Source organism: Prinia subflava, chromosome 7 (genome assembly GCF_021018805.1).
Source record: "Prinia subflava isolate CZ2003 ecotype Zambia chromosome 7, Cam_Psub_1.2, whole genome shotgun sequence".
Lineage (NCBI taxonomy): Eukaryota > Metazoa > Chordata > Aves > Passeriformes > Cisticolidae > Prinia > Prinia subflava.
In genome coordinates, this window is record NC_086253.1 from 23,994,215 (window position 1) to 24,013,424 (window position 19,210).

Genomic DNA, 19,210 nt, shown 5'->3' on the forward strand with positions numbered 1-19,210 from the left:
CCTGTATTTGACAACTGGGAAACATTTTTGTAATATTATAAATGAAAAATATGATAGCTATTTACAAAATATTGTTATTAAATACTTACAATATCCTCTATTATCTCCTTCACCGCAGCTACAGCTAAAATAAATAAGAGAGGAACCAATGTTGTGTAGCGGCCTGTTGGTGATACATCTGGTATTTGCTATTAAAAAAAAAGGAGAAAAAATATTTTGCATTGCTGGTTGAAAACATTTTTAATACAAGAAACAGTACTTTCTGTGCAAATAAAGACAAGTGAATTCACTTTTTAGACATGGTTTTAATTACTTCCGATAGAGTTTTACAGTCTTCAATTCAAAAGCAGCTGATACAATAAAAGAACATTTGCATTTTAAGCAGTATAGTGTTCAATGGTACTATTTCCAGAGGTTTTAGTGTTTGCAGAATATTCACCTTCCTTTTCTGTATTTCAAATTGAATTAAAATATGTATTTATATAATAGAACTAAACTTTGCGATTTGGATTTTTGTTTGAGTAGACACTAGTCCAAGGTATTTTTGCTTCTTTACAGTCTTTATCTTTTAAGAGATATTTTTAATCATACTAGATATTAACTCATAAATTCAAAATAGCCACCAGACTACTTTAAAAACCCCATTTTTGCTAACCAGGTATGGGCACAGATGATGCAATCAAACATGTATGTAAAGTAAACTGTGAGAAAATGCAGCTGCTTATGTGATATACATGGATAGTTATCCATAATTATCCTTATATTGACTAGAGTTTTTAATGGCAAGACTGATAGTTGAAAGGATTGCTGCCTTAACAGACATATTATGGATAATGCAGTGTGACAATGAGAACTCTGCAAGAAGAGTACACTAACTAGTGGTGCCTCAAAGTGGTTAATAGAGATCCTCAATTTATCATAAAATGTTTTGAGAAACAGACAATGTTACTTATGAATGACATAAATTTCTTTTTGCTACCATCATACTGCACTTCTGAAAGAAAACAGGATGTTTTAATATGCTTCTTGTAAGGCCAGTATAGATCTATCTTCCAGGTTACTGTAGAAGTTTTTCAAGGCATTAAATGGAAATGAGGCTGAAAGCTACTGTTCAGCAAGTGACTATATGTAGGCTACAGAGGAAAAGGATCTATTACTTCTCCAGCTATTTCTACATACATATATATGTCCAAATTCCCATTCCAACTGCATGTTATTTTGCAGATAAAATCTGAAAGCAAAAGGGTCACCAGCCTGTACTCCAATTCCATTTGCCTCTATTTCCTTCTCCTAGCAACGCAGTCTCACTGATAGCCTGACACCGTGGGCTTTAAAGTCCTAACACTCCACTTGCTAACACTTCTGAAAGAAACCTCATATTCTCTCTAGCTTGAGGTGCAGAGCGGCACCACAGGGAACACTGCTGGATCACTGGATTAACCTGAGATGTGAGATGAGGTTATTAGGATGCTTGTTTAGAAGCCACAGGCTTGCAGGCAGAAAATCTAGTGAAACCCTGAACTTTTTCCCCCCTGGAAAAAAGCTGTAAGCTACTTATACAGGTGCATCATAAAAAACTCCCAAACACTTAAAGTGGAAGCAAAGACACTGAATTAAGGACAGAGGAATAAACTTTGACCTGAAGAAACATTTGAAGAGAGGAAGGAAAAAGTACATAGTGCAGTTCATGTGCCATTTTTCAGTAATTTTTGCTTGGTATGTTAATCCCTAACACAATGACCTCCTCAACAGACAAATCAACACATTGTAAACAATGCATTTGAAATCATGCAGAAAATGTGTTTTTATCAAATATGTTTGAAGTGTAGAACTAGTCAGTGGTAATTACAACTGCACCTGAACACAGTTCAATTTCTCATTTATCATCACCTAATTCATTGAAAAAATTGTATACAAAAACTCCACAATGTTTTCAACTTGAGCTATCACAAAGCCAAAATATAGATGTGCAAAATGTTACGTACCTCAAAAAAGTCTCAGAAAACCAGATCAGGGATTTAACTTTACAAACGTATCTAATGAAGCTACAGTGGTGATATAAACAGACTGTGTGCTTCCTTCCTAACCAGTACATTGATCAGCTGGTTTACAGGAAATAGTTGCTGTAGTATTGGACTCCATAACTGGTTTTGTTTGTCCAGGCTCAATTTAAATCTTTATCTCTAAGAATAAATAATCACTTCCCCTCAGCTGCAATTCCTGTACCTTGAAAGAACTTACAGGAATAAAGTTCATAGAGTTGAGGTTTTTAGACAGTACCCTCTAGAAATGCAAACTACAGGTAACAGTTTTCTGTATATGCCAGATACTTTTAAATGGAATTTTCTTTTTACATGTCTTTTTGACCCAACAGAATTTCAGCTATACTTAATCTGTTTTATAGAAAAATCTTTGTGTGCATTTTGTTATCTTCAAGGAGCAAAAAACCCACAAAACCAAGCATTTTATTAAAAATATGTCTACATGATACAGCTTTTCTGATAGGCCAGCTAGCTTGGAAAGAACAGTACAGCAACCTCAAGTATCTCAGTATCTTTGTCTATAATATAAATGATCTCTTAGCAAGTTTAAAACATTAGAATCTTATTGTTGATCTTACCTGAAGCAATGCAATAAAAAGAAAAAATGCATTAGCAGCTCTTCTGAACTGGGAATAAAGGAACCTTGGCAGGAATGTGATTATGTTGTACTTTGCAGTGCTGAGAGGAAGAGACAAAAACACATGCTATTATAACAGTACAAAAAATTCTTCAAATGTATTCTTTGCCTCTCAGTTATACAAGCTTTCAAATGAAACAGTTTGCTTTTTGATTCTAAACTGATAAACACTGGATATCAAGTGTGCTTTTGCTAGGCTTGAAAAAGAGAAAAATTATCTTAGTAAAACAATCTCTGCTAAGCCATCATCACAAAATGTTTGAGCTCCCAGCTGTCAGCCATTTACATCTGTTTAAGAACAGACCACCACCACCTAAGGTTCTAAAATAACATATGCAAAAACAATCACGCCAAAAACTTTAGAGCAAAAGACTTGTAAGAATATTTTAACTTCTTTTTAAGTAGTAATTACTTTGACCTTGCATAAAACCGTCAATATAAGGGGGAATGACTGTATCCTGCAAAAGACTTCTACTCTGTACCCAAGCAGAAGACAGAGGGACAAGCTGTATACAGCAAGAAATAGCATATAAAGTTTCTAAGGATCATGGAAAATCTCACCACATTATTCTCAATGTCTACAAAATTTCTGTATATTATCAAAGGTACCTTCAGAAAACACACCTACCTGGGACAGAGTTATCTTTGCTGTTCATTTCCGTTGGATTTTAACAACAAAAATGAGCATGTTATCAGATCTAAACCCACATTATTTACGAGTACTTACTGTATGACTTAAAATTCATCTAAAGTAAACAAAAAACCCCAGCATCAACCATCAGCAAAGTCCCTAAAGCCTGAACTTGAAAACTAGGCTCACAGGCAATCACATCCTCTTTGTAACTGGCTGTCTGAAAAAGCCAAGTGTTTCCAAATAATGTTGAGCTCAAGTGCAGTACATCTGCACCAAGAATAGGTTCAAAGATGAACTGAACTGAACCCTGAAGAACAAATCCATCCTCTAGGGACATGTTGATGGTACAGCTGTAAGGCAGCTGTACCTTCCCCACTCCATTCTTAAAAATTCAGGTCAGGTCTGTAACTGAAACAGCTTACTTGTCTCCTCATTTCACTTCATTCCTCCCTCCAGAGTCTAAGACTGTCATTGGTGGCCAGTGGAAATGACAGAAGCAGAATAAATTAAACCTTTTCAATTTTGCTAGTCAGCATGCAATAGTGCTTTTGTTAATACCTGACATGATTATTGCAGAATTTGGTTAGCTGAGGCTGATTGATGAATATAGTTCTCACTTCCTCTTGATCAGCTAGGGAAGTTTTCTCTGAAACATCCTCTGTCTTCTCATAGCCTGTAAAAACACAGCATGATTTCCCATATAAATAGATTTACTTACACAAAATTCAAGGCACTTCATGAGACAAAAAGGACATCTATTGTAAATGTGAACTCAGTGTATTTGCATTTATCACAAGTAATGACCCCTGAAAAAACAGAAATAGCTTTTTTATATAGTCAAGATGCTCAGTAAAAATCTGCACTCCCCAGAGACCATCATTACCTTGCAAAGGTCATTGAGAGTGGCCAAACAGTGAGACCTGCCAGCTCCCTCTGCACTCGTGATTGCATCTTATTAGCTCCCATGGACTCTTGTATTGCCAGTTTGTTTAACTGTTCCCTAAACTGATCCTTCTCCACCAAGGTAAGTCTTTGGACTTTCCAACTGGTATCAGGAACCTGTGGTTCCTGAAGGCTGATCTTATTGGTAGAGACTAAAGGGGAGAAGACAGTGTTTACTGCATCCTAGTCTGTCTTTTGTTTCCAGGTTCACTGTGGCATGCAGCCTAGAAGCACCGCCTTTCCCACAGTCATCATCTTCCTGCTGTTACATCTGAAGGAGAACAATGGCATCTACAAGCCACTCACAAGGTTAAACCCCAGACAGACTTTGCCAGCTAAACCCATCTCTCTCTACTCCTCTACAGCCACCTGTTGCTGCTTTGACCTCTTGTAGGTTCCCCTTTTGACACGTGCGCTTTGTCAGGGACTCCTTGCTAATTCACAGACTCATAGAATGGTTTGGGTTAGAAGGAACCTTAGAGATCATGTAGTTCCAACCCTCCTGTCACGGGCAGGGAACCTTCCAGTCAATCAGCTTGCTCAGAACACCATCAAGCCTGGTCTTGAACATTTCCAGGGATAGTCAGTCCACAATCTCTCCCGACAACCTGTTCAATGCCTTATCATCCTCATAGTAAAGATTTTCCTCCTAATACCTAATCTAAACCTACCCTCCTTCAGCTAAAGGTCATCCCCCCTTGTCCTATCACTACATACTCTTGCGAAAAGCTGAACTTCATGAGGTTCACACAGGCCCACCTCTGTCAAGGTGCCTCTGGATTACCTTCCCTCCCTCCAGCATGTCAACCGCATCACACAGCTTGGCATTGTTAGCAAACTTGCTGAGGGGTCACTCAATCCCACTGTCCAAATCACTGACCAAGGTGTTAAAAAAAGTGTCAGTTTCCACACTGACCCCTAAGGACAGCCACTTGTCACTGCTTTCCGCTGAGCCATTGACTGCAATTTTGGAATGCAACCATTCAGCCACTTTTTTATCCACTGTGTGGTCCATCCCTCAAATCCACGTGTCTCTAGAGACAAGGATATTGTGTGGGACAGCGTCCAATGCCTTGCTTCATCCAGCCCTTCTGCTACCTTGGCTTGATTTCTTGCTCATTGTGATGGACCAATCTTGAGCTGGAAGGGAATGACCACTGGAAGCCAAGGCGATTATGCTGGTTAATCTTAGCTGGTTGGTCTCATTGGTCAATGAGATATCATTCCTTCACTTGCTCCAGATCTTCTTTATGACACACGCCAGATTATTCCCAGAGAAGTGGCATGAGTATATTCTTTATTTTGTGTGTGCTTATTTTGAAATAGTTTTATTAGACTCACTGACATTCCCAGCACCTGCCTCCACTAGCCAGTGAAAGTTGAGCTTTCTGTATATTCGTCTATGGACTTTGAGGAATCTTGTGCCAGCCTGCATCCCAACTTTCGTATGTAAAAGGGGATACCAATGTATTCTCCTCTCCCAAGGCTTTTCACTAATGTTTTGTCAACCAATCAGCCACTATATTGCTGACAACAGGCCTAAGCAGTCTTTAGGCTGGAGCTTGTAAAGTACCAACAAGTGTAGCATAAATCAATCACCATAAAGTTTTAACATGATAACAATAGTCTGTGTGTATAGCTGCTTGTTAAATATGCATGATTCATTCTGTATGAGAATAAGACACTGAAAACCCCTATGTTATAATGCAACTGAATACATCAGAATGTACAGCATGTCAAGGATAATTAGGGCTGCACATGAAAATCTAATGCTTATTTCTAGCACATTCTATAAATGCTTGTAAACATGTTAGGCAAAATCCAAGCCATTCTCCAGTCCACTGGCCCAGGATTTTGCCTCTTACCAATTCAAAATACCTTCCAGACACTACTTTGCAAGGTCAATTTTCACACATTGAGAAAAGGCTCAGCAGAAATTTTTAATTTAATTCCATTTGCCATTCATAATTCACACACTCTATAATAATACAGGAAATTCCCACTACTATATTCACCCTCTGCAATTTCTGTTTCTTTCCTTGCCCGATGAAAGGCACACACATTCAAACATCAGTATTTATGTCAAAAAGTCTCTTCATAGGAAGGGCAGCCAGCCTAACAGGCTGGCCCACCTTAACAGGTGCCAACAAAATACTCCTCAAGGAACCACATGGGCTCATTTGGCAGCCTAACCCAGCGAAAAACAAAAACAAAAACCCCCAAAAAACTTCAATAACAAATTGCAAACAAGTAAGTAACCAATGAAACAAACCAACACAGCCCCCAAGGCAATTAGCACTTCCTTCAACAAAAGCACCTACTGAAGACCATATTTAGATTCCAACAATAAATTTGGAAGAAGCACCCCTTCAAACACACAGTATTTTTGCAGAGACTCTTCCTAAACCAGACTTGATTAAAAAGTTTCTACATTAGTAAAACAACAACAACAGTAAATTCCATAGCCCTAATTTTTCCTCTAGGTAGGGCAGTTTAAGACTTTCAGCTTTCATTCCTTAATACAGCCTCATTTTCATTACAAGAATGGGACAATGTTATATACGCATATACCGTAATATGGAGGAAATAAAGGGAAGAAAACAAATCCTCAACCAAATTGTCAAAAAGATTTCAATACATTCCTCTGAATCATTAAAAAATTATTTTTAATTCTCTAAGTAGAGCTTTCAAAACCTTTGAAAGCTGATGCTGCAGCCAAGAACCTCTCATACAACTAAGTGCTATGGTTTAACCTAGCAGGAAGCTAAACACCACACAGTCACTCACTTGCCTACCCCAAGTGCTGGGGCAGACAATCAGGAAAAAGGTAAAACTCATGGGCTGAAATAAAAACAGCTTAATAGGACAAAAAAAGAAGGGAAAATATTGATAATATACAAAGCAAGTAATGCACAATTGCTCACCAGTCACTGACCAATGCCCATCCAGTCCCTGAGCTGTAGGCTGCCAGCCCTCTGCCAATTCTCCCCCCAGTTCTGTTGTTCAGCATAATGCCAAAAAAAAGTCTGGGATATCCCTTTGGTCAGCTGGGAGGCAGCTGCCCTGGCTGTTCCCCTCCCTAATTTTTGTGAACTCCCAGCATTCTCCCAAGCAGGGCAGTATGAGATGCTGACAAGTCCTTGGTTTAGTGTTAGTGCTGCTCAGAAACAACTGAAACATCAGTGCATTATCAACACTATTCTCATCCTAGATCCAAACCACAGCATTGTATCAGCTGCTAGGAAGCAAACTAAGTCTATCCCAGCCAAAGCCAGAACAGTCTGTTTGCTAGCTCATATTTCTGAAGCATGTGGCATAGTTCAAAGATGAAATCAGCATGAAAAAGATGTCTTCAGAATGATTTGTTGCAAAGCTATGACAGACCTTCTGTGACAGAATAGGCACTGGGAACCTAACCCATCAGTCTGTCCTTCTGAGGAGTCAGAGCACAAAAGGGAATTTAAATTACCTGCTTGAACCTGCTGGTACCACTGAGATGGTCAAGCCTGTCTGGAATTAAACCAGGATTTTTTCCCTGTTGCAAAGCACTGAGATCAAAACATACTTGGCAGAAATAAACTCCAGATAGAAGTGACTGTAATGATCACTAAATCTGGTAAAATGTTATATAGTCCTAAAGACCGTAAGTAGAAATACCTCAGGATATATTAGGCACTACAAAAACCAACAGTCTGCTGAAGACAATCTGATGACCCCTACAGAATTTCAAAATAGATTCCTTCTTCATGTGAAAGTCATCTCATCTTACCCAAGTTCAGCTTCACCTAGATTTTGTACAGGTATTTACCTTCATCAACAAGAACTAGTTATTGCTTACTAATTTTGGTAGGCAGCATCATGGTACTGCAACTCTTTACCCTTTCTCAGTGACCTAATATAGTTCACTAAACTCCACCAACATTCAGAGGAAAAGAATTATTGCTTCAATCTTCAGAGACCCCTATTAAGACCTGCGAAGAACAATTCCACTCTCCTAGAACCTCTCAAAGGAAATAGAAGTATTTGAATGATTCAATTTCATATTATTTAATAGATACATATATTAATTGTGAAGCTATATATAGCTCAGAATAACCACAGTTAGTTACTGTATTTAATGAAGTTTTATGTAGGCCACACTACTCAAAGATTCCCCATGTGTTTTGCAATTGCAGAATACATGACACCAATTTCCTAAATTTGTTTAAGAGGGCCAGATCTTCTGTGCCATGAGCAAGACTTTATTGATACACATACCACCTGTCCCTTGCAACAGGATAACAGACACAAAAATCTATTAAAACATGGTTATAAGCATGCCTGGTTATCCTTCATCAGCCATGAAGAACTTGAAGAGGTTTGGAAGAATGGCACAAAATCATTAGTTCCTTTTTGCTCAAATTCTTTTTTTCTGTGCAGGTAAGATGTTGGCTTACAGGTCCTAAAACACCTACAAATCTTATTTTGCAATAATTTACAGATTCTAGTGTCAATTCTTCTGTGCAGCTGTTGACCAGTTCTTGGGAATGATACATGTCACATCATTCTGACAGTTCTGATTCAGTTTGTTTTATCTGAGGAGAACAGTTGATTTTTTTCTAATAACATTATCATTATCTCTTCATGTGAGAGAGAGCTTAGCTCTTTCTGAGATTGTGAAATACAAAGTTATGTTTCGTGTCAGGGAAATGAAGAAAATCTGTGTAATCATAGTGATGGAACACAGCCATGGGACAGTTATAAAGATGAGTTCTAATAAACAGCTGAGGAAAGCATGGAAGGAAGTTTTTGAATAAATCTTTTGCTTGCAATTATCTATTATAAGTCTCAAGCTATTCTGCAATTAGTGTCCTTTAATTATAACTTTAGAAGCTTGCTTTGTATTAAAGAATTTTAAACTGTAGTTTTAGAGTGCAAAAAGGTTTTCTTTTAGACAAAAGAAGGAAAAAGGAGGGGGCTCAGGCCTCACACAAGGTGGGAAAACATCCTGGACATGAAGATATGACTTCAGCTCACTGATTTATGACTCCTGGAGAGGGAAACGGGACATCAGCCTTGGAGATTGATGGACTTGAAAATAGAGATGGGACCCCCACATCTGGAAGCCAGATCCCACCACCTGGAAAAACATATCCTGGAAGTACATCCTGGAGTATTGAAATATCAGAATAGATCACAATGGTCCATAGAATTATACAGGACAATCTATAGATTTATGGCTGTTAGGTATTGAATTGTGACGTTAAAACTAGAAATGGAAACTGCTGAGAAAGCTTATGAATATGTATAAAATACCATCAAAACCAGCAATGGGCGTGCAGTTGGAAGGGAAAACCCCTACCACTGTACCCAGCGCTGCCTCTTTGCTCACACTTTACCATGTTAATTAATTAATTATTAAATTGCTGCTTGATATATTGGCCGTGTCAAGCGTCTTATTTTTAACAATTTGGTGGAGAATGCGGGCACCTCCAATCCATTGAGGGAGGCCCCTGATCTCGGGGAGGCGCCCCACCTTGCAGGCTTTTGCCTCAGGTGGCCCTGAGTGACTGGGGAATCTTTCAGGGAGAAGGAGATCCTCGAGGTAAATTGTGAGCAAAGGATTTTGAGCTCCCGGATAAAGCTGCAGTGAAATTCACCTGTAATAACTCGTGCACAGAGACCCAGGCGAGAAAAGGAGGCTGTAAGTATCGCTTGGTTAGGTGGGCTAAGAACGGGTACACACGTGTGAGAGTGTGAGTGGTGTGTGTGTGAGACGTGGTCTGACCACGAAGTGATTGTGGAGTTCTTCTAACCTCGGTTCCGTGTCTCCGCGAGGGGAGCGGCAGGTGAAGGAACAAAGCGAGTGTTGGTAAAGGGAATTCTTTCATATAAAAAGGTCAGGGGCGGGATGCGGCAATAGTTGGGGAGGATTTCTTTACAGTAAATCAGAGGCGGGAAGCGGTATTGGTTGAAGGGACTTTTTATTAAAGAAATCCTAGACAAGTGAGAAAATAGGAAGGCCTTTCATTACTGAAGTCAGAAAGAGTGTGGTCGAGGCAAGTGAGGGAATACCTGTTTCTTAGGGTGGGTCAATGCCAAGGCAAGGACCCAGGGGTTGGTATAAACCAACAGGCAAATAGAAGTACTAAAGGTACTGGGAAAGGAGGGAGCTTTTTACCACAGGACAGTCCCCTGGGGTTAATGTTAAAATTTTAGGATGAATGTAAATCCAGGAAAGGAAAAAGTAAAGAGAAAATGATAAAATACTGTATGATGGAATGGACTAAAGAAATGACACGACCTGATAATTTGTACTGGCCAATGTACAGGTCATCTGAGGAGTGGATCTGTCAGGCCCTGAATGCCTGTGTAAATAAAAAGGATCCAATTAACCAAGAGAGCGATTATGCTGCTTTATAGCAGAAGTCCTGGCCTTCTCCCCTGTATGCTTTAAAAACCAAAAAAGGAGAAGAATCCATGAGGCCACTTACACAACCTCCCCCCTTATCTACCACAACCAGCTGCCCCACCAGAGGTGCCTAATCCAGCACCCCCAGCATCTCAAGCCCCTATGGCACTGCTTGCACCTCAAGCCCCTGTGGCTCTGCCTCGTCCTCCAGATTCACCACCTGCACATAGAAGCAGGGAGACAGTTCGGGCAGAAAGGCGCAAGGACAGTGATGATGAGAGCAAAAGGGGCCAGTTAGATCCATTAAGGAAGGTACTAATAGCAAGATACCAAGGGGGGAAGGGGAGGACAGCTATTAGATATGTATCAGTACCACTGAACACTGGGGATGTGAGAGCCCTTAAAAAGGAAATGGGGATGTCTGATAAACTAGATCAGTTCCTGGGGCCCAAGAGAAGCCACAATTAAGCTATTAAACTTCTTAGAGCAAAAGGGTTTGAAAGCTTCAATGTCCAAGTTGCAATTTGTAGAAGCACAAATGAAGTATTTGGGTCATTAGTTAAGTAAAAGAACAAAGAAACTGGACCCCGAATGAGTATCGGGCATACTTGCCTTACCTTCTCCCAGAACAAAGGGAGAGATAAGACAGCTGGTAAAGCTATTAAAGTATTGTAGGCAGTAGATAAAAAAGTATAGTCAAAAAGCAAAATTATTATATCAGAAGTTAACTGGAGAACAGATTCATGATTTTGTAGAGTTAATTGAATTACAAACTAAAGTAAGACCAGATTTAACTGAAATAAAAAAAAAAAAATTATCTGAAGGGGAGAAATATTTCATCAATAGCTCCTCCAAAGTATTAGAAAGGAAGCAGAGGTCAGGATACGCAATTGTAAAGGGAGGAAACATGTTGACAGTAGAAAGGAAAAGATTAAGTTCCAGCTGGCCCGCACAAGCCCGGGAGTTATATGCGTTATACCAGGCTTTAGAACTGTTAAAAGACAAAGTGGAGACTATTTATACAAAGTATACTTTTAGAATTGTACATACTTTTAGGAAGATTTGGAAAGAGAGAAGTTTGATCAATACCCAAAGAAAATGGTTGATCTATCAAGAATTAATACTTAAAGTGCTTGTATCATTAAAAAGACCAGAAAAAAATAGCTGTTACACATGTAAAAGGTCACCAAAGAAACACAAGCTATTTAGCAAGAGGAAATAACATAGCTGACCAAGCTGCAAAAAGAGGCAGCTTTTGAATTGAAAGAAACAATTCAGTTGAATATTATAACAAAAGTTCAAAGAGAAGTCCAAAAAAATTTTATAGCTCCCAAGAAGCTATAAAGAAATTAGATACTAAGAAAGAACAAAGAAAAGGAGTACTCTTAGATAGGTGGGAAATTTTGTCCAAAGCCTATGCACAAAAGATTTTGAGCCAATTACATCAGCATACTCATTGAAGAACCAGAGCCTTGTGTGATCATTTTTTAAAAATATGATGGGTGTATTGGGATTTTTTTGAAATAGCAAAGCAAGTAACACAGAGGCGTGTTACTTGTCAGAGAGTCAACAAAAAAGTAATGAGGCAAACTTCAGCGGGGGGGGGCGGTAAGAAAATAGCCTATGAACCTCTTGAAAGAGTTCAGGTGGATTATGCTGAGCTTCCAAAAGTCAGTAAGTGGAAGTATCTGTTAGTAGTAGTAGATCAACTAATTCGCTGGGTAGAAGCTTACCCAGCTTTAAGGGCCACGGCCAAATTTGTAATTAAAATACTACTAGAACAAATTATTCCCCGATTTGGGGTTATTCGAGCCATTGATTCTGATCAAGGCTCCCATTTTACCTCTAGTGTCATCAAAGGGGTAACACAAGCCATGGGTATTTCCTGAGAATACCATACCCCCTTGGCACCCTCAGAGCTCTGTGAAGGTAGAAAAGAAGGACCAAACTATAAAACAACATTTAACCAAATTAATGATTGAAACCAGAATGTCCTGGAAAAAATGTTTACCTTTAGCATTGCTTAATATAAGAACACTTCCTAATGCAGATACTGGGCTATCAGCATACGAAATGCTTTATAGAATGTCATATTCCCAGGAGATACCCCAAACATCAGTAATAGTTGAAGATATGACTATTCAGAAAATATATCCAAACAATTAGACAACATGTATTAGAGTTGAGAGAAAAAGGAATATTGGCTCAATCTACCCCTCTAGGATTTAGCATACATAAAATAAAACCAAGTGATTGAGTGCTGGTTAAAAGCTGCAAAGAGGAGACCTTATCTTCTAAATGGGAAGGCCCATATTTAACCCCTTAACCACTGATACAGCCATCCAGACTGCAGAGAAAGGCTGGACCCACACATCACGATTAAAGGACCAGTGGGACCACCAACAGAGGCACCGGCCGAGCTTCAGTGGAAAATCTCATCTGCTCCTAGAGGACTGAAAATAAGACTTAAAAAGGATTGATGCATGTTTCAGAAACTCTTGTACCTGAGGTTTCAGAATCAAAACCTTCCAAGGAAAGTGAAATGTCCTACCCAAAACTGTAAATGTTTTCCCTGGGGTTGTTTCAGGTGCATTGAGTGTCAGAAATTGTGGTATACAAACTTGGTGGGGGCAAGGATCCCTAGTACCCTTTGCTAGAGTTGTAGGGATGAGATAGAGAAAGAGACAGGTAGAACACTAAGGGCTGCAGTAGAGAAAGGATACATTAAAGTAGGTGATAAGGATTGGTGGGGGACCTGGCTGCACAGGACACGGGCTGGGATTGATCTACAGGAAGAAGCAAAAGCAAAATTCGAAAGAATTGAGTGTGATTACAACAATTGGATACCAGACAGATACTGAAGTAAAGTAAAGGAGTGGCACAGAGCTTCAGTGGGCCTGCCAACAATTCTCAGGTAAGAATAAATAGAGGGCAAGACCAGATTGACCTCTACCTTTGCCACCAAGAAGATGAAAATCCCAACTGTTGGCAGCAACCCAATAGGTTGGAGGGGTGGAAAGGCATGTCATACTGGACCTCTCATTATATACCTGATCATGTGTGTAAGCACTGCCACGGCAATTGACAATTGTCACCCATGTCACCAGTCAGTGAAATGGAGAGGAGTCACAACGGTATCCTTTGTTGGTCACACCCATATAAACAAAGGTGGTTATGATGAAAGTCAGTTAAGTGTTTGTGAAGAGCAAGGGAGTTTTGGATGTAAAGGAATTTAAGAGCAAGAGGAGGAGCTGGCTGTAATTACCAGACATGTCCAAGAAGAGAAGAATATATATGTTTTACCAAAGCAAGTATGTGGGGATACACTGATGGGGAAGGAGTTCAATATGGGGAGAATTTAGTGCAGAAAGCAGTAGAAGGGTTGAAAACCCACTCTGAATCTAAAGTTGCTTCCCCAAATTTGTATGAGAAATTAAAGAAACAGCTGCCAGAGTTAGACCTTTCCACTTTTGGAGAATTTGTTTATGGATTTAATGCAATGAATTGTAATAGAATTAAATATTTCCAAGTGCTGGATTTGTGGTGGGACCCAAATGACAGGGCAATAGCCTTAGAGAGGAGAAGGGTTAGAAGTAGCACAAATTTTAAAGTAGAAGCGAACAGGAATTACAAAACCTGAAGAACGGACAGAAGGATGGGTATTGACAAATGTAGTGATAGGCCAGGAATGCATAGCCAAGAAAGGGAAAGATTTTGAGACAAAGGTAGGGGAAACCCCTTGCAGGAAAATGTATACCACAAATTTCTCTAAAATCGGTGGTAGCCACAAAACCCAAAAGGATATTTAAGTAACAAACAAATGCCTGTTCAACAATAGAATTCTATCCTTCAAGCTCCATGGTGAGACCAGTTGTTTGGAGGGGGGGCTTGGTGGAAGAAAATAGTATTTATAATATTATGTTCATTGACTGGATTGTTGTTTTTACCTTGCTTAATTCCATGCTTTGTTCGGCTTATCCACTCTGTGATACAAGGTATGCAGGTTGCTGTGATGCCAGTAGACCCTGAACTAGCTACAGGGGAATTTGGCCATTTTGGGAAAACATCTAAAATATCCAAAATAATGAAATTAAAGAAGAAGGATGAAGAGGGAAAAGTTGCTAAAGTTTTGGCCAGGTTCGAAACCCAGACACGAATAAGCAAGATAAATAAAAATTTATACAAGCAGAGTGGGGACTGTGAAATACAAAGTTATGTTTCGTGTCAGGGAAATGAAGAAAATCTGTGTAATCATAGTGATGGAACACAGCCATGGGACAGTTATAAAGATGAGTTCTAATAAACAGCTGAGGAAAGCATGGAAGGAAGTTTTTGAATAAATCTTTTGCTTGCAATTATCTATTATAAGTCTCAAGCTATTCTGCAATTAGTGTCCTTTAATTATAACTTTAGAAGCTTGCTTTGTATTAAAGAATTTTAAACTGTAGTTTTAGAGTGCAAAAAGGTTTTCTTTTAGACAAAAGAAGGAAAAAGGAGGGGGCTCAGGCCTCACACAAGGTGGGAAAACATCCTGGACATGAAGATATGACTTCAGCTCACTGATTTATGACTCCTGGAGAGGGAAACGGGACATCAGCCTTGGAGATTGATGGACTTGAAAATAGAGATGGGACCCCCACATCTGGAAGCCAGATCCCACCACCTGGAAAAACATATCCTGGAAGTACATCCTGGAGTATTGAAATATCAGAATAGATCACAATGGTCCATAGAATTATACAGGACAATCTATAGATTTATGGCTGTTAGGTATTGAATTGTGACGTTAAAACTAGAAATGGAAACTGCTGAGAAAGCTTATGAATATGTATAAAATACCATCAAAACCAGCAATGGGCGTGCAGTTGGAAGGGAAAACCCCTACCACTGTACCCAGCGCTGCCTCTTTGCTCACACTTTACCATGTTAATTAATTAATTATTAAATTGCTGCTTGATATATTGGCCGTGTCAAGCGTCTTATTTTTAACAAGATGGTGTCCAAGACATTTCAGCCTGGTAAGGTAGTTCATGATCCATGGAAAAGGTCTTTGAAGCAGAAATTAGTTGCTGCAGTGACAAAAGATAAAAGTGAGTTTTAAAACCCAAAAATACAATACAAAAATTCTAAAACAAGGAAAGTAATACTGTCTGTCAGACCCCCACAAGTATTAGGTTAAGGAATGGTCCACACTATGACAGGAGTCGTGGAAGCTGTTGTTTGTGATTACAGTATTACTACTGTTCCAAGAACAATAGTTCTTAGAGGGACCCTGCCAGTAACAACTCTGCACTGGGGGTAAGACTTTGGTGGAGTTCTCTGAAGGCTGCCTTATCATCACTTGGCATAGGGCTTATCTAAAAGACCTGGGTGACTGCCAGAACCAGGGTTTGACAGTTCCTTTATGTCCCTGAGACCCATACAGCAGGGTGCTGGAGTTTTCCTCTTTAGAAAACAGCAGTATTTACAAAGAGCTGTTTAGAAACACCAACTATGTAGTCTGAATGTATGGACTAACTGGACTTGGAAGGGCTCATCTCAAAAAGAAAAAAAAGGAGACAACATGGTTTGATAGTGAATTAAATCTAAACAAAGATTAAATATAGATCAAATTAATTAGTGTCACATTAATGTAAGACTAAAAAAACAGTAACAGATTTCAAATTTTTTGAGTAGTACTATATATATAGTAAAGTAAAATATGAGTCATATAGAATCAACTCGACTGGTGTCACAAAAAACCTACCATTTTGCAAAAGTTAAGTTTCTTAAAAGATGTTTTACACCTATTGTCAGTCCTAAAGGAAGTGGTTTTGGTAAGCTTCTTAAACCCAGTATTTAACTGCTTCACAGTCATTCAACCTTGAAAAATAAACCAGACTCTTTTTTCTTTTTACTGCAATTGCAAATCTTAGACAGCCAGTTACCTTTAGGGAATACCACATTTATTCAGTTAATAACCATTAAGAGTTCTGTAACTAGATAATTTTAAAGAGAGCATCAATTTTCCCAATTTCTTTATGCAATGCTCAGCTTGCAGTGAAAACCAATTGTCTGGAACAACGGTAAGTGGAAAAGAACTGAAATTAACCACTGAAAAATTGGACATTTAACTAGTCTCATTATATGCATCTACTAATCACTGTGAGTATATAGGACTGGTGCTGTGGTTGTAAACACATTTCAGAAATGTTCCTGAAAGGAAGCACTTTCTCCCTCTCTTCTTAGAAAGATGTGTTCTTCTATTTCTTTGCCACTAACATTTCCTAGGCAAAGGCAGAGCCAGACCTCCTACAAACCTACTTTTGGTGGAGGAAGGCATATAACGTGGTAAAACTGGAAGATAACATCAATCTAACAGCCCACTTCTAATCTATGTTTCTTTGTGCTTTTCCTTGCACAAAAATTAAATAAAATATTATTTGTTTGGAAGAAGGAAGAAAGATACAGGGAGGAAGTTTCTGCTCCCTATACCAAGCCTAGAAAAACAAAGAAGAAAAAAAAAAGAAAAAAGAAAAAAGAAAAAAGAAAAAAGAGAAAAAGGATACATGGTTTAAGCAAGGAAATTTTCAGACAAGGGGATGAATCCTGCATACCTGTCTCAATACTTCTCATGTCATTACCGGGACACTGTTATTGTTACCTACAGCAACCAAAAACCACAGGCTGTCCCAACACACCGCTGCTTTGGGATTCACGATTTCGAATTTTACTTCTGCACGCAATAAATCATATAGTAATGTAATTCCACTGCAGGCATTCTTTTCACAAGGCAGCTGCTGACACGTTAGCTGAGGTTCAACAAATCCACTTAGGCACGAGACCTCAGCACTGTCCGAAGCTTCCAGGCACAAGCCCTGTGTCAGAAACGCTTATTGCTGATGATTAGGGCACATGTACATATTACACACAAAAAGGGGATTCTGGCTTACTCCCGGGCCGAGGACCCCAGGCCATGAGTCCCCGCTGTCGCCTGGGGCCGGCGGGCCGAGCAGCCGCACACCGCGGGGAAAACGAAACCATCGCTCGCCCTGAAACCACCGCTGCCATCGCTGAGGAGCAAAATGCTGCCCGGGGATCACCGGACATCGACAGCCATAAATACGAGGCCTCCCTAAGAACACCGCTCACGCCCCAGGCTGGGGTCGGTGCCGCCGCAGCCCCACCGGGGGCGCACGGCACGACAGGAGAGGGGCTGAGGAGCGCGGCGGCGGCGCGGCACCGGCTCCCACCGCCCCCTCCCGGCCAGGCGGCGCAGACCCCGCCGCGGCTCCGCGCCGGAACGCCGGCCGGGCTCCCCCGTCCCTCCCTGCCGGCGGGAAAAGCCCGTGGTTCTTACCCTCTGCGCGGGAGCGGATCTCGGACACCGTTTTCTGCACCGCCGGCATCGCCGGGGCGGTGGCGCGGCCGCCTCCCTCCAACGGCGCGCCCTGCACCTGCCGCGCGCCGGAGCGCGCCCTGCGCCGCCGCGGGGCCCGGGGCGGGGGCGGCGGGGCCCGACGGCGGCGGCTCCTCCGGCAGCCCGAGGCGGCGGCTCCGGCAACCCCAGCTGAGCTTCTCCCCGCTGGCGGCGCCGCTGCTCACTGACAGCCGCGGCGCCCGCGCTCCGCACTCGCCGGCCCCCTCCGGAACCTACCAACTCCGCCCCCGCCCTCCGCGCCTCCCTGTCCCGAGGCGTCCCGCCGCTATCTCCCCGTCCCCCGAGCTCGGGCTTGTGGGGTCACTGCGCCTAACCCGGCATCGGCACTACGGCGGTCTGTGTCCCGCCTCTGGAGCGAGCGAAGGGCTTCCCATGCGCCCCCCACCCCGTGACGCGGGGGAAATGGAACGCGCCGAGCCCTGGGCCGCTGCCCGGCACCGGGGGCGGGCGGGGAAAGCCCCAGGCAAGGCCGCCTGGTGTCTCCGGCAGCCACGGCGGGCGGGACCCGTGGCCGGGGCGGGGAGTGCCGGGGGCCGGGCGGGGTGAGCGGGGCCCCGCAAAGCCTGAGCAGCCCGGTGGCCTTGCCAGGGGGCCAGGGGGCGGCGAGCCGGCAGAGCTGCACAGCCGTAATTATGTGTGGAGCGGACTCCCTCCCCTCCGCGGTCTCGTACGCTGCCGAGCGAGGTGTAAATGGAGCGAGGGGCGCGGTGGGGGCCGGGAGGCGTTCATCCGGGAGAGGGAATTTGAAACGGTGTTCCACAGCCCTCATTGAGGCGAGGAGAGTGTCGGTGCCACGCTCTGTTTGACAGGCAGCCTTCAAATTCTCGCCTAGCTTTTTATTTTTAATCTCAGCCAGGATGCCGCAGTTTGACAGCCGTGAGTCAGAGTGAATCCAAGCGCTGCTCCCGTGTGGGCTGTTGGGAAGGAGGTCCCCGCCGCAGATGCCTCGGGCGGAAGCAGCAGCAGCACTTTCACTTCAGGACTGCGAGCGTGACCCTGGGGTGGCTGCAACAGGCTGAGCAGTGCGCCTGCCTCCCGCTGTCCCTGCGCCGCGAGGAAAAACAGCCACGGCAAACAGGGAAAGATGATGGGATCTGGAGGCAGGGCTACTTGGCATAGTTATGTCTTGCATCTGTTTCAGTCA

General features: G+C 41.8%; 1 protein-coding gene across 3 annotated transcripts in view; it reads right to left on the bottom strand.

The window, feature by feature from the left end:
* The window catches only part of ATP8A1 (ATPase phospholipid transporting 8A1), a 115,877-nt gene extending 97,348 nt beyond the window's left edge, over positions 1–18,529 (bottom strand). For 2 of the 3 annotated variants that reach the window (XM_063401853.1, XM_063401852.1), the window contains exons 1-4: positions 17,986–18,529; positions 3,872–3,986; positions 2,621–2,720; positions 90–188 (exon numbers count right to left, since the gene is read on the bottom strand). In XM_063401853.1, the coding sequence (XP_063257923.1) occupies positions 90–188; positions 2,621–2,720; positions 3,872–3,986; positions 17,986–18,034 (363 nt within the window). In that variant the 5' untranslated portion in view covers positions 18,035–18,529. Of the gene's footprint in view, positions 1–89; positions 189–2,620; positions 2,721–3,871; positions 3,987–17,985 lie in introns of those variants that run through there. The other variant, XM_063401855.1, reaches the window with a different exon arrangement.
* Between the last annotated feature and the right edge of the window lie 681 nt (positions 18,530–19,210).